At 31.8% G+C, this 13,532-nt stretch overlaps 1 protein-coding gene across 2 annotated transcripts in view; it reads left to right on the plus strand.

Annotated features, from left to right (window-relative positions):
• LOC129222690 (ecotropic viral integration site 5 ortholog-like) overlaps nt 1-10,441 on the plus strand; it is a 263,327-nt gene extending 252,886 nt beyond the window's left edge. For both annotated transcript variants that reach the window (XM_054857222.1, XM_054857221.1), the window contains exons 16-17: nt 6,425-6,520; nt 10,033-10,441. In XM_054857222.1, the coding sequence (XP_054713197.1) occupies nt 6,425-6,520; nt 10,033-10,290 (354 nt within the window). In that variant the 3' untranslated portion in view covers nt 10,291-10,441. The remainder of the gene's footprint in view (nt 1-6,424; nt 6,521-10,032) is intronic.
• Nucleotides 10,442-13,532: the final 3,091 nt, after the last annotated feature.

Consider the following 13,532-nt stretch of genomic DNA (forward strand, 5'->3'; position numbering starts at 1 on the left):
TTCTTTTTGCGTTTTCATCCTTACCAAGTTTTTTCCTCATTGGTACACTATTAGTTAATGGCATGTTGGTGGTGCTAACATTGAAAATTATAAATGGCATCTATGAAAGAAAAAGCTTCCAGAACCTTTGGTTTTAACATATACTGCCAATTCTAATATAACAGTTTTTCAATATAAGGACTGTGATGATGAAACCCTCACAAGGGGTGCAACATCGATGTCGATGTTTTGGAAACATAGATGTTCTTGTTAAAACATTCATGTTTTACTTTCAATGTTTTTGGAACATTGATGTTTTGGGTTTGATGATTTTTAGATGTTTATGTTTTTGTATTTTAATTGAAAATTATGATATAATTTCTCAGAGAATCAACATCGATTTAAAAATATCAATGTTTCAAATCATCGATCTTCAAAATGAAAAAAAAAAAAGGTATCTATAAATTGACTGAGAAGTATTGAGTTCTCGGCAACATCGACATCACCTAAGTTTGATAAGGGCAGGAACTGAGCTCTTTTTAGCTCCGCATGAGCTCCACATCTTGCGGAGTTGTCTCGGAAAAATTGTGAAACTCCTGAGCTCTGCGAAAAAATAATTTTGCTCCGCATATTCCGGCCGAGTGTTTTCAAGCATGACAGTGTTTATAGCTGTTTTTTATTTTTATGCTAGTGCTTAAAATAATTATGAAAGCTCAAAAACAGTTTTAGACAAGTGGTTCTTGTTTTTTTTAATTGAATTTTATGCAAAATACTGAGCTGCTCCGCAAAATTTCAAGATGCTTCTTAAAATCAGCACAGATCAGAGCCGTGTCCAAGGGGAGGGTTTTAGGGGTTAAACCCCTCCCATTGGAGAAAAAATAAAAAAATAAATGAAGAATTGTGCATATTTGACTTAAAATTAGCTTTAATGTTGAAATTTGTGTACAGAACTTTTTTTAAAAAGCATTCTCTTTGAAGTTGCCTGGTAACTTACGACACTCTCTTCTCTTAATCAACTAAAATCATATTTTGGAAAAACAGAGATGGATGAACAGTTGAATGGGCTGTCAATACTTTGTTTAATATTGCTTCTCATAAGGGGTTTTGATCTGGGTCGTTTCACAAAAAGCGATAACTGTTGGCGCTCTGTAGATGCAAAGTAATTGCGTTCGTTAATGTAATTTACAACTGCATCAAAACTCTTCCTATTTAGTTTGCTAAGCATTATCTTACAATATTAAAATCTGAAAACATATGTTATAAAAGAGTTTGTGAAATTTTCTCAGTACTTGTTGCAATATATTGCACTGTAAACAGATAATAGGTTTGAATCTAAACAAGCAGTAAAATGGATAAATACTGAGGTTTTCTTGCCCAACCAGAAATTTCCTTCTGGGAGGTGGGGTTCATAACGATCCTTACATGTACAATACAACCTCATTTATCCGGACTAGATAGGACCAAAGGCAATCCTAATAAACGAAAATCCTGATAATAATCAATAATATTCTTAAATATGCAGACTTATCTTTTATTGCACCAAAAAACAATGCTTTCTAAACAAAACTATATCATACCATTTTTTCTCAATGTACTTCATCAGTTATAATTCAGCTGCAATAGTATTGGGCTGACATCCAAAGTATATCATATTGTTTGCTAAATTAGTACTATACTTTATTGTACGTCCTTTGCAGGAGTAGTATGCTTAATTGATATGAAACCGAGTATTTGGCGGATTTAAACTTCTGTTCTTGAAATAATAATTTTAAATGATTATTTACGTAAATATATTTTTTCTACAAATTTGATCCGGATAAACAGGCGCTGGCTAAACGAGGTTCTGCTGTGTGTAAAATACATTAATAGAATAGGTAGTATATTGCTTAAAACCTAATCTTCTGTGAATTTGAACCATTCCCCCTCCCCTCCAAACTGCTAAGCCCCTCATTGTGACCTTAAACAGTGAAGAATTATTTGCACACTGAAGTGTGTTTTCCTGACAATGCAACTGAGAATGAAAATAATTGAAGCTAAAAGCAAGCCCGTCATTTGGGAGATTAGGGGAGGTCAATTGCTACCCCTCTCCCTGGATTTTACAAACACAGGGATGTGCCGTCCTAAACTCGCTTTTAGAGCAATCTTGGGAGCAGGAAAATGGTGAGTTTGGAGAAGTAAAACGGTGAATTTGGAGCAGCCTGGAGCAGTAAAATTGCAAACTTGGAGCAGCTTGCAGCAGCGAAAAGTTAAATATTGCATCAATTTGTAGCAATTATGTATATTTCATGCACAGAAACATGTGTGACATGATAAAATGATAAAAAAGGAGATTAAGGATGCAAAAAAACCATAACTCCAACACTCCAACTACTAATTGAAGCTCTCTTAATTACATTTATTTGTTTATTTTTATTTTATTTAATATTTATTTATTTATTTATTTTCTTTTTTGTCTAATATTTTTCACAAAAGACAAGTCATGTCCTGCTCTACTTTTTTCATACACTGATTTAAATTTAGTTCACATATTTACTTTGCTTAATACATCACTGCTTTTGTTCACATTTAAGTTTTGATGTTTGATATCTATTTTTAAATTTTGTTTGCTTTTATGTAGTTCATACAGATATGTAAAAGACACAAGATATATATATACATAAAACTCAAAAACATATTCAAAAAGGCTAAAAAAAAAAAGCAAAAAAGAATAGTTAAATTTAAAAACTTTACTTCTACAAATTACAAGTGAGTTTTAAAGAGCTATTTATTAATCTTTTTTTTTCGGTACCTGTAAGTTATTTACTAACATTTGACCTTATGCACATAGTCATATATGTTACATACTGAGCTACTTGGTTAACAAATCTGAAGATCAAGCAAAGGAAATCATTAAAACCTTTAATTTTTAACTATTTGATATTTAATCACAAAAATAATAATGAAATTACAATGAAAAAAATGCTTTTTAGAAATGATGTCATAAGAAAAGGAATTTTAAAATACACGTGAAAAAATAAAAATAAAAATTTTGAGGCAGGCTCAGAATATGGAAAGTAATGTTTGAGTCTCAGAAACTTTAAATGTCTGCATTTTCATCGCCAGAACATTAGAATTCCCCGATTTTTGCTATCTTATGTGTCTCCAACCAAAATTAGGGATCAATTTTCTGTCCTAAAATCTTAAGAAACAAAAGATTAAAAACTGGTGAACAATATTAATTTTTACACATGGCATTTGCTTAGATCAATTCGGATGCAACTAGATTTGACATTTTTGAGTGGGCGTGGCAAGAAGACGAACTTACAAGTCCTCTTCTTCTGAAAACAAAAGATAAGAACGGTTGAAAATAATGGTCAATGCAAAATTTTTCAACTCATTGGAAACGATCACATAATAAATTAAAACGATTGAATTTTTCGAAAGTGGATGCAATCGGATTTCGAAATACGCAAAAAATTAGGGCTACGTAAAAAAAATCGTAAAAACAAGCTCCAAATGCCTAAACTTGATGATAATCTGAAAAAACTGCCAAATATGCTGAAGGAACTGCAACATTAAATGCAAAATCGCACTTTTGGCGCAAGTTTGTCCGATTTTGGAGCAGAAAAGTTCATTTAGCAGTCTTTTAGAGCAGTTTGTCGCAACTGGCACATCCCTGCAAACATGATGAATTTAAGCATTTTTGTACATATTTTGTTGTTTTTTCAGATAAAATGTATCGATCAAACACTTTGCCCCTCCCCTTCAAAATAAAATATTTTGAAGTGACAGGCCTGCAAAAACCCCTCCCTTTATGAAATCCTGGACACGGGCCTGGCACAGATGCTCCTCAAATTATTTCTCCTATTTTGGCTCAGATATATACTGAATCCTCATTGCTTGGAAAATAACATAGAAAAGAATCAAAGAAAATAAATATCGCCGGTGTTTAGATTACCTGGAATTTCCCAAAACCATTTTAGCTTCAAAGGAGCATAAAATGAATGCTTTTAAAATAAACACATGGATGTTTTTCAACGTATTATAAGCTGTATTATAAGCTAAACGGCGGTCGGTTTTGTTTATTATTTTTTTCTATTGACTTGCAAAATGTGGTTTTGTACTAATTAGTTCAAGGTTAGAGAATATATGTAAATAATTTAATATTGTTGTTACTTAGGAATTTCTGAAATAATAGCTATAATTTAACAAACTGAGGCAATGTCAAAAAAGAATTCATTGATCCACTAAGAAATATTTGTTAGAGATTATCATGTACAGGGTGTTCCGTTTTAACCTGCAAGACCAGAGGCGTAGCTAGACCCGACTTTCGGGCGGGCGGGGGGGGGGGGTCTTCTTTTATACATATATATATATATATATATATATATATATATATATATATATATATATATATATATATATATATATATATATATATATATATGTGTGTGTGTGTGTGTATGTATGTAAATTTTTTTAGTATTAAAAAAAATAAGAGGGAGGTGAATCTTACATACTTTGGAATGGGGTGCCCCAATTCCGATACTTGTGTCAAACAAAACAAAAGCAAAGAATTTTTTATTTTTTTAATGTTGTGGAAAATTCAACTATTTTTTCTTTTTCCTCCATTTAATTTAAAGTGAAATTTTCTAGCAACGTCTTGTCAAAACCAGTCTATCCAAATCAGGGGGAAATCAAATATCTGATGAGCGTGTTCCGTTCATTCCAGTGTGACTGCTTAATTTAGAGGCCAACACACATCTACAAAAGCTGGCATCCATGAAAGCTACAAGATGGGGACCTTGGGCCAGTATAAAAAGTTAAATTTTGTATTTTTTTGACTCATTTTATTTTTTCTTCGAACCTTCAGTACCTGAACTCTGCACCTGATTTTGAACATTTTTGCAATTGGAAGTATACATCTAGGACTAACGGTTGCAAAAATAAAGGTCTTGAATGTTAAAACGGAACACCCTGTATATAAGTCCGTAGTATAGTATATTAAAAAATGTATGTTATATATTGATAAAAAGATCAATGTTTGAAAACATCGATGTTTTTTGGTCGAATACCATCAATATTTTTATTTTCAGCATTGAAACATCAATGCTTTGCCATCAATGTCGCACTTTTAACCCTCACCCCCTCAGAAGGCAAATTCTGGCTGCACTAGTGCCTGACACAAAGTTGAAAGTTGTCTAAATCTTCTCAGAGCTACGAATGATGCACATGTAGAAGTGCATAATTGAAAAAAAAAAAAACTTTTTAAGCCAAGGATCAAAATTAAAAAAAAAGCATTGTTTAAATTTGAAGCACATTTTTAAAAAATGAACTTTTCTTGTCAGTGCCAAACTTTATAAACAGCCTGTATACAGATACAGTGGTAACTCGTCTCTCCGAAAACTCCTTGACTACATTGGTTGTTTAACCCAGGGGTGTTTGTGATCCGAAATTTCAGAAAATTCCAAAAATTTTGGGTTGCTGTTTCCAAAAATTCTAAACTAAATCCTAAAGCTAAAAAAATATTAAAAAAAAACACTTTATAAATATTCCCCCCCCCAAGATTTTTGTATGCATATTAGTAGAGTTTTTCCGGGGGGGGGGGGAATGCAGAGCTTTCTAGCTAGTTTCGGAAAATTTCACTGTCTTCAGAAAATTTTACTTCAGTCCACTTGCACCCCTGGTCTAACCTAAAGCCCTAGATCGTAGCTTAAGAAGTGACACTTCCGCCATGTTGGGGCTAAACGAAACTTTCTATGTCTACTGTAATGAAGTAGCATGTGTTGTGTCTGGATTGGGGGATGTATAGAGTTAATAAGAAACCACATTCAAGGAGCAAAACACGCTAATTCACCACAGGCAGATGTATGGAGAAAGCATTGTTTAGCCCGTAAATGGCGGACATATCGCTACTTTCTTCTACAATTCAGGGATTTAGGTAGGTCAATATTTTTTTCCAATATTACTTCTTGTTTTACCAAATTGAATGCATCAACATTGCAAGCAACTTTCTAAATATCTGGAGCTTTGAGGTGTTGTTTAATTGATGTGTCATTGCAACAGAAATATTAGGTGTACAGTAATTAAATCCTTAATTCAACCTAAATAAACATTTTTTTTTGGTGTAAGTTGTTTTTGGTGGTGGTTATACAATACAGTTGAATGGATTTTACATTTAATGTGAAATCATTTGTTTGGTCGAGTGGCCTTTCATTTTTCAAGGGTGATTTAAAAAAAAGGGAGTTTTTACTTGGTCAGATAGTAAATAGTGTTGCTTCACTTTTATGAACTGCACGAATGCACATAGCTCTATACATATAAAAATATCTGTATAGTCTTTTCAGAATGCATAAAAACTTTTAAGTGTGTTGAATATTTTTCATAGATTTTTTGTAATGTTATTAAAAAAGAATTTATACTCTGTTTCTTAGGCTCAGTACATGAATAGTTATATATTTTGTAGGTAAAGGAACTAGCTGACAGCAATCAATCAAAAATATCTGCTGAAAGTGAAGATGTAAAAATTTTATGCAAAAGAGTTACTGAACTTCAAGAGAAAGTAAGTTTTTATTATTAATAGCTTATTCATTACCTTTGACTTTTGTTGTATGTTTATGTCACTGTGAAAGTTCTAAAACTGAAACATAAGTTGAACTTTCTCTTGAAACCTATCTTTAACAAAACTGTTATGGCCTAGCAGGGTAATTGTAAACTGGGAGTATTTTGGTACTAACTAAATTTATTGTTCTCAAAAATAAAATTTTATGTTGCTAAAGATGATATCAAAACCATTTTACCATCTGCAACAGTTAGCAATTGCACGGAGGACCTTGAAAAATTTAAACAGTGGGTTGCACCTCATATTACGATGATTCTTGCAGGCCAAAACATATATAAAATTTATTATACAGTCAAAGCTCGTTATTACGACACCTTTGGTGTCATCATAGCCGGAGCGACTTCATAACCGGAATAGTTTAAAAAATTCATAATTAAACATTAGTTAACCATAAAACTAGATTTAATGAAGAAATTAATACTGTTAATATTTTTTAAAATTACGATTTAACTAATGTAAAAATTGAATTATTGGTTAAAAATTATTTAAAAAAAAAAAAAAAAAAAAAAAAAAAAAGATAAATTTTTGAATAACATTTGCCACACTCCTTCCACAAAATTACCTGCAAGAAAGAAACCAATTCAAAACTCTTTTCACTTTTGTCCGCAATTTGATTAGATTTTGATGGCTAAGCCCCACTTTTTGAAGGTGACAAAAACCCTTTCTAATCCTTTTATCCATTGTTGTGTGCTTCTTTTCAATCTAATAGGAGCCCCTTATCTCTTTTTCTGTCATGGGAGAAGCTTGTTGTGACCACCTACAGCTTAACGTAGCTATGGTCTTTCTCTTCTCTTGCTGTTTTCCTCGTCCAGTATTGCAATCCATCTGCTTCAAATTCCTTTCTATTGTCACTCTTGTCAAAGTCTGAAACCTGTACCTTTCAGAACTTATCTACTCGCCCCCCACCATTCTCGAGGTGTCATGCCTGGTCAAATCTCTTGTCAAGAGTCCGAAGTTTCTGCAACAAACTTTCGAGATGTCTTCATTATTTTACTGAAAATTTTTCAATTGCAAATTTTGATCCAGTCTGCGCAGCTCAAAGCATTGTCGTAACTGGAGTTGCACGAAAAAACTGTTGTAAAATCCGGAGCCACTTAACATTAGAATATTATGGCATAAGTTTGGAACTTTGAAAAAGTGACCAAAGTGTGGTGAAATAATTGTTTGCAATTCCTTCACTTTCACTGGTAATAGCAAATTGGGGTTAGAGAAAGCAGAAGAGTATAGTGTAATTTGTTTTACTAGAATTTTTGTAAAGATAAATTATTCTATTTTAATTTCAAAATAGTTAAATGAGGGAATTTTTTTACAATTTTTTTTGATAATTTTTACATGCAAAAAATGTATCAAAAATGTTGATTGAAGAACTTTTTTATTTAGTGTATATCAAAATAATACTGTTTGATCTCAAAGGTAGACAGGATCTTGATAATGCGCTGGAAAGTGTTTTTCATAAACTATGAGTCTGAGATAGTTGCCTATGTATTTAACTAGCAAAAATACCTGGCACTGCTGCTTGGGTCAGTAATAATTGTGAGAAACAATCTCTACTTTCATTCCGTTTCTGTTTTAACTGAAAGAACTCAAAACATACCGCTTAGACCTGATTAAAAATCGAGCTTGTTCCTTACCCTTAAAAGTAAAATAGCAATAAGTGTAAAGAACGAACGAGTATTCATTTAGAAATGAAAGCACAACATTTAAGCATATAAAAATGTGAAGAATTTCTAAAATATGAACTAACAAAAGCAAAAAGCACTAAAAAAACCTGTGCGCTTTATTTAATTAAATACTACACATATGCACACACACACACACAAAAGCTCTCTACTATGTTTCTCTCAGTGTGCAAAAAGTAGAATTTCCAAATATTTAAATGACTGAAATTCATGCTTGCTCCAGAGAAGCCTTTGTTCAAAATTTTCATTATGATTACTATTAATATTGCTGTTGCAAGGCAACAACTTTTTGAAACAATGGGTTTTATATTTAATCATTTAATGGGGAAATTATATGAAACTAGCATTCCCGTACGCGGCATTGCTCGGGTAATGGAATTAGTAGGGGTTAACAGTGCTTGGTGCACCTAGTTTCGAAAAACCCCTATACTAATTACTTATTACCTATAACTTTTTCTAATTTGGGGAGGATCCCGGGGACCCTGGACTCCTTATATATATAAATATATGCCCTTGTCCTTAACTGATCTTTAATTGTTATTAACGATCCTTTTAAAGTATTGATTATCCTTGCAAACACAAGTCATCCACATTTTATTGTTATACCTATGTTTAAGCTAGAACTTCTTTGTATACAAAATTTTTTTTTTCTGGTGCTAAAATTATTAAACTGCTTGATGAACTGGCTTTGAAGTAAGCTACATAACATTGGTTGTGTGAAAAAAAGTCTTCTCTTAAATCGATCCCTGCTACTTTTAATGTCTGTCCTTGTGACTTATTAATGGTTATTGCAAAGCAAACTTTAACAGGAAACTGCACTCTTCTAAATTCAAAAGGATAGTCCGCCTGTGATGATGTTCTTAAAAACTTCGTATCTAGTTTTGAAAAAATGAAAGCAAAAGACAGAAACATTATGATTTGACTTGAGAAAAGCCTCGAAGAATCACGTGAGAAACAAAAACAATATCAAATTTATAGTTCGCTATCGACCAAAAGTTGAGATGAAGTACTGAATAATGATTTGAATGGAGGAAAGCCTTCGAAAATAAGGGATTTTAATTTCAATGACAGGTTTTTAATTTCGCAGAAATTAAGGGGTTTTAATTAATTTCTCCCGAACTAATTAAGATTTCGAAAAATCCTTTCTTAGTGGTTACTTTTGTAATCATATGGACATGCCTGCCAAATTTCAAGTCTGAAGCTTCAGCGGTTTCGACTGTGCGTTGATATATATATATATATATATATATATATATGTTATCTCAGGACATTGATTTTTATATATTAAGATTTACTGTTTTCCAGATGTTTCCAGATTTTTCAATAATTGGGAATCTGGCGATCTTTCTTCAATGGCGTCAATTTTTGGCTGCAGCACCTGCGCAAGAGGTATTTTTCTTTGCAAATCAAAACAAAGAGATTGGAAACGTAGGGTTACTTTAAATCAGCAGGGTTACCAAAATAAAATTTACGCCAAAAGTGAAACGACCAAACCAGATTCCCAATTATCGAAATATCCCCTTTTTTAGAAATAAATATTTTAGCCTATGTTGCTTCCTGATAATGTAGCTACCTGTGGTGAAAAAATGGTTAAAATCGGTCCAGTAATTTTGAAGTTTACCCCGGACATCCTTACATGCAGAAATAGCGATTTATGTATACAGATTAATTTTTATACACATTTCAAAATTAATTTCTTACATGCTCAGGTTTCATGTAATATTAATGAATCTTTACTCGAAAGAAATTTTGCATGTTTTATTTTTATTTTAGCTGGCAGAACAGCGAGAAATCAACAAGAAACTGACCTCTGCCCTTGAAAATGGAGATTCTGATGCAAACCACAACAATAATGATAAAAACTTCAGTCACATAAGCCACTTCCTCTCGACCCTCAAACAGAGCCAGCATAACCTAACTTGCGAAGAAGGAGGAAATTTTGAACAGATCTACAAACTTCGTCTTTCCCCGCAAGATATTCACCAATCAGGGAATTTAGAAATGCTCAAGCACAAGGTCAATGCATCCTGAATGTCTTCCCAGTCTGATTTCTCAACAATCTATGGAGCATGTAGCAACTGAAATTCCTTGACATATCAGTTGTTCGAAAGTTTTTTTAAATTACTTTTAGTGAAAGCATTGCTTAAAATTCTGTGGATCTGTGTCACATAGATTGAAGATGTATCTGAACAAAGATAGAGTAACTTTACCAACTTTTACTTAAGTAGTGAAAATTTAATGATGTCATAGGAATGAACTTTTTTATTTTATAAAAGGTGCACAATCAATTTTTAAAAACTAGCCGTCCAAAGAAAATGGGATGGACATTGGTTTTTTTCATACAATGCATACTGTACGATTTTGACTTTGGGTTTTATTATTTCCTATCTGCTATTGCTTCAGTTTCAATAGTAGTTTTATTTATATTTATATACAATTTATATGTACACACACACATATATATGCATCAAGGTAGGCGTATTGCTTCCTTAGATCTTAATAATGTTATATTTAACTTCTGCAATTCTTGTATCATAATTGTTTTTATGAAAAATCAAATTGAAATCTATCACTTCTTTTTTTGAAGTAGTTAAAAAAAAATCTCATTTTGAAATTTTACTTTGTGGTTAAAACTTTTCGCTAGTCAAGTTTTTTGGATGAAAAGCTGTTTCTGCTTCTGTATATAATAAGTTTTTTTACTGTTTTGCATGGTATAGAAAATCTGTGTGAATTTTTCAACTTTTAATGTTTTGTGAATATGTGTGTTAATAGTTTAAAAATTTTTTGTCTTGAAATGCTTAGTAATTAACTTGTGTAATGGACCATTCCACTGAAAATGGTCATTTTGCCCCGCATGTGAAGCCTCATATATTTCATTAAAAATATTAATGGACAGTTTTTTTCTGCTTAACAAATTAAACTCATGTGTGATTTCTTAAGCAAAAAATTTTGTCATTAGGTACCTTTTAAAATTATTACTTTTTAATGGAATATATGAACCATCAAGTGCAGGGTAACTGGTTTTTTTCGTGGAATGGCCCTAATTCATTTTAACTATTCCACCCATGGTTACGCAAGATTGTGTCAAAATGTTTTCTTTTTGTAATGAGGTATTCTTTACAGCTTATTTACTTAAATTTATTCCATATTTTAATAACTTAAATTTACATCATGCCATTTAGATTAAATTGCATATTCCATTTTAAAAAGGAAAATTGTCCATGAAGTGGTGCTATGCTACAAAAACTCGATTCCAGCCATTTTAGTTTAAAAATGTTTTTTTTTTTAAATTTACTTTTGAAAAATTATTTAACTTTTATTGATATTTTCAAAAGATTATTTTATGCTTTTGACATGGAGATTGAATTGAGCTTAAAAATGAGTTGAGTAGGCAATTAAAAAGTGACTAAATATTCCATTGCAAAGGACAAAATGTTAATCTTTTTTATCTCTTTCTTTTTGAGATGAGGGAGGGGAGATAATACTGATAAATATTATTGGAAAATATTAATGTGGACAGTACTATTTAGAAGACTGTTATTTAAAACCAAAATCCTGTCACTGATATTAGTTGATAATTAATAAGTTTAATTTTTTGGTGCAGTTTTAAATAAAAACAAATGTGCAGAATACTTAGTGAAAGATTAATGTTTTGCTGTAGAGAAAGTGGTAATGCCCCTTCTTATTTGATTAAATGAAGAATTATTCAAGTGTTGGTACATGGAAAATGTTTCCACAATATACTAGATTTCAGTCCATATCAGCGTAATTCTTTGAAAATTTCTTTTGAGTCACTTGCCCAAGAAAGCAACATCACATTTAGTTAATTATTATTTGAATTATTTTGCAACAAATAACTAGAGGAGACACGCAGGCCCCTTTCTTTTTTCTAGTTTTAAATGACAATGTAGCATATCTATTACTATTTTATATTAATGAGGTAGTAAATCCTTGTTCATAAAAAATTAAAAAGCAAACACAATAACCAGTTTTTTTTCTTATTCACAGTAATAGTAATTGGATGCGTATTTAACACTAAATGTAAAACCCCATCTACTGCCAAACCACTTATCGTAATCACTGTTCTTACTGTAGATATAAAGCAACGACAAATTTTTGTTAATTTAAAATCTTTTAAATTGTGTAAGCATTTAGTTTTTAATATTATTATCATAAAAAATGTAGTTAGTTACATAGCCAAAATGATTTAATTTTCAATATACTGCATTCATTAAAGCATAAATTAGTGGTTTTTCTGCAATCCAGTGGTGTTCCCATAGGGTTATACTTCATATACGCCATATGCTCTCAAATTGTTTAGAAACATTGTGTATTACTGGGAGTATAGCCTCAGAAAAATGGATGGGAACATCAGTTTCCAATTAGTATTTGACGATGAGAGTTTTTAGTACAGTAGTTAAATTCACTATGCTTTGCATCGCAAAGTACATATTTGATAAGTTTTTGACCACCTGCTATTTTTTTTAAGATTAGGAATATCATTCTAAATTTAGAAAACCATACACATGATTATGTATTATGCCATATTATGCTTACAAAGTAAATTTTTTATACAGTAGACCCTCGTTTTACGCAGGGGTTATGTTCCATGGAAATGCCTCGTAAATCGAAACCACATTAATTGAAACCTAATACTAGTGTTAAAATAGGGGTTTGGTTCTGTAGATAAAAAAATATTTCATTTTAGTGATGACTAATTGTATAAGTTTAATATGTACTTATATTCACTTGTATGCACAACATGCATAAAGAGTATTATCGCATCCTTGATCACTTGTGTCATTTCCATGATAGAATCTTCCTTCACTAACAAATCAGAAAGATCATTTCTTATGTCTAGGAATAGCTTAAAGTTTTCAATGTGAACGTTTTTGGTTGTGTGTCACCGACGTCAGTATCCTCATTGGTTTTGGCCTCCTTTGTCACTCCTAAAAGCTCTTCTTCCAGTGAGTTCTAAACTGTGCGAGTTTAATAACTTTACTTCTGGAAAGAGCTCTGGAACCAATCTCAAATCGTCTCAGTGGCCCAAGCTCGATTATTAGCACGCCAAAATGCAGTTAATTACGTGTAATCTGCAATCTTTAGGAGTTTGGATTTTGAAAGAGGAGAAAGTTTTTTCTTGTTGCATTGCCGCATCCGCTTAAAACTGAAACTCATTCGCGTAAAATAAAATAAAGGTATCAAATCTTAAACCGCGTAAAATAAACCCACGTAAAACGACGGACGGTCTACTGTACTCTCATAGATGATGG

The sequence above is a fragment of the Uloborus diversus genome, chromosome 5, assembly GCF_026930045.1.
Source record: "Uloborus diversus isolate 005 chromosome 5, Udiv.v.3.1, whole genome shotgun sequence".
Taxonomy (NCBI): Eukaryota; Metazoa; Arthropoda; class Arachnida; order Araneae; family Uloboridae; genus Uloborus; species Uloborus diversus.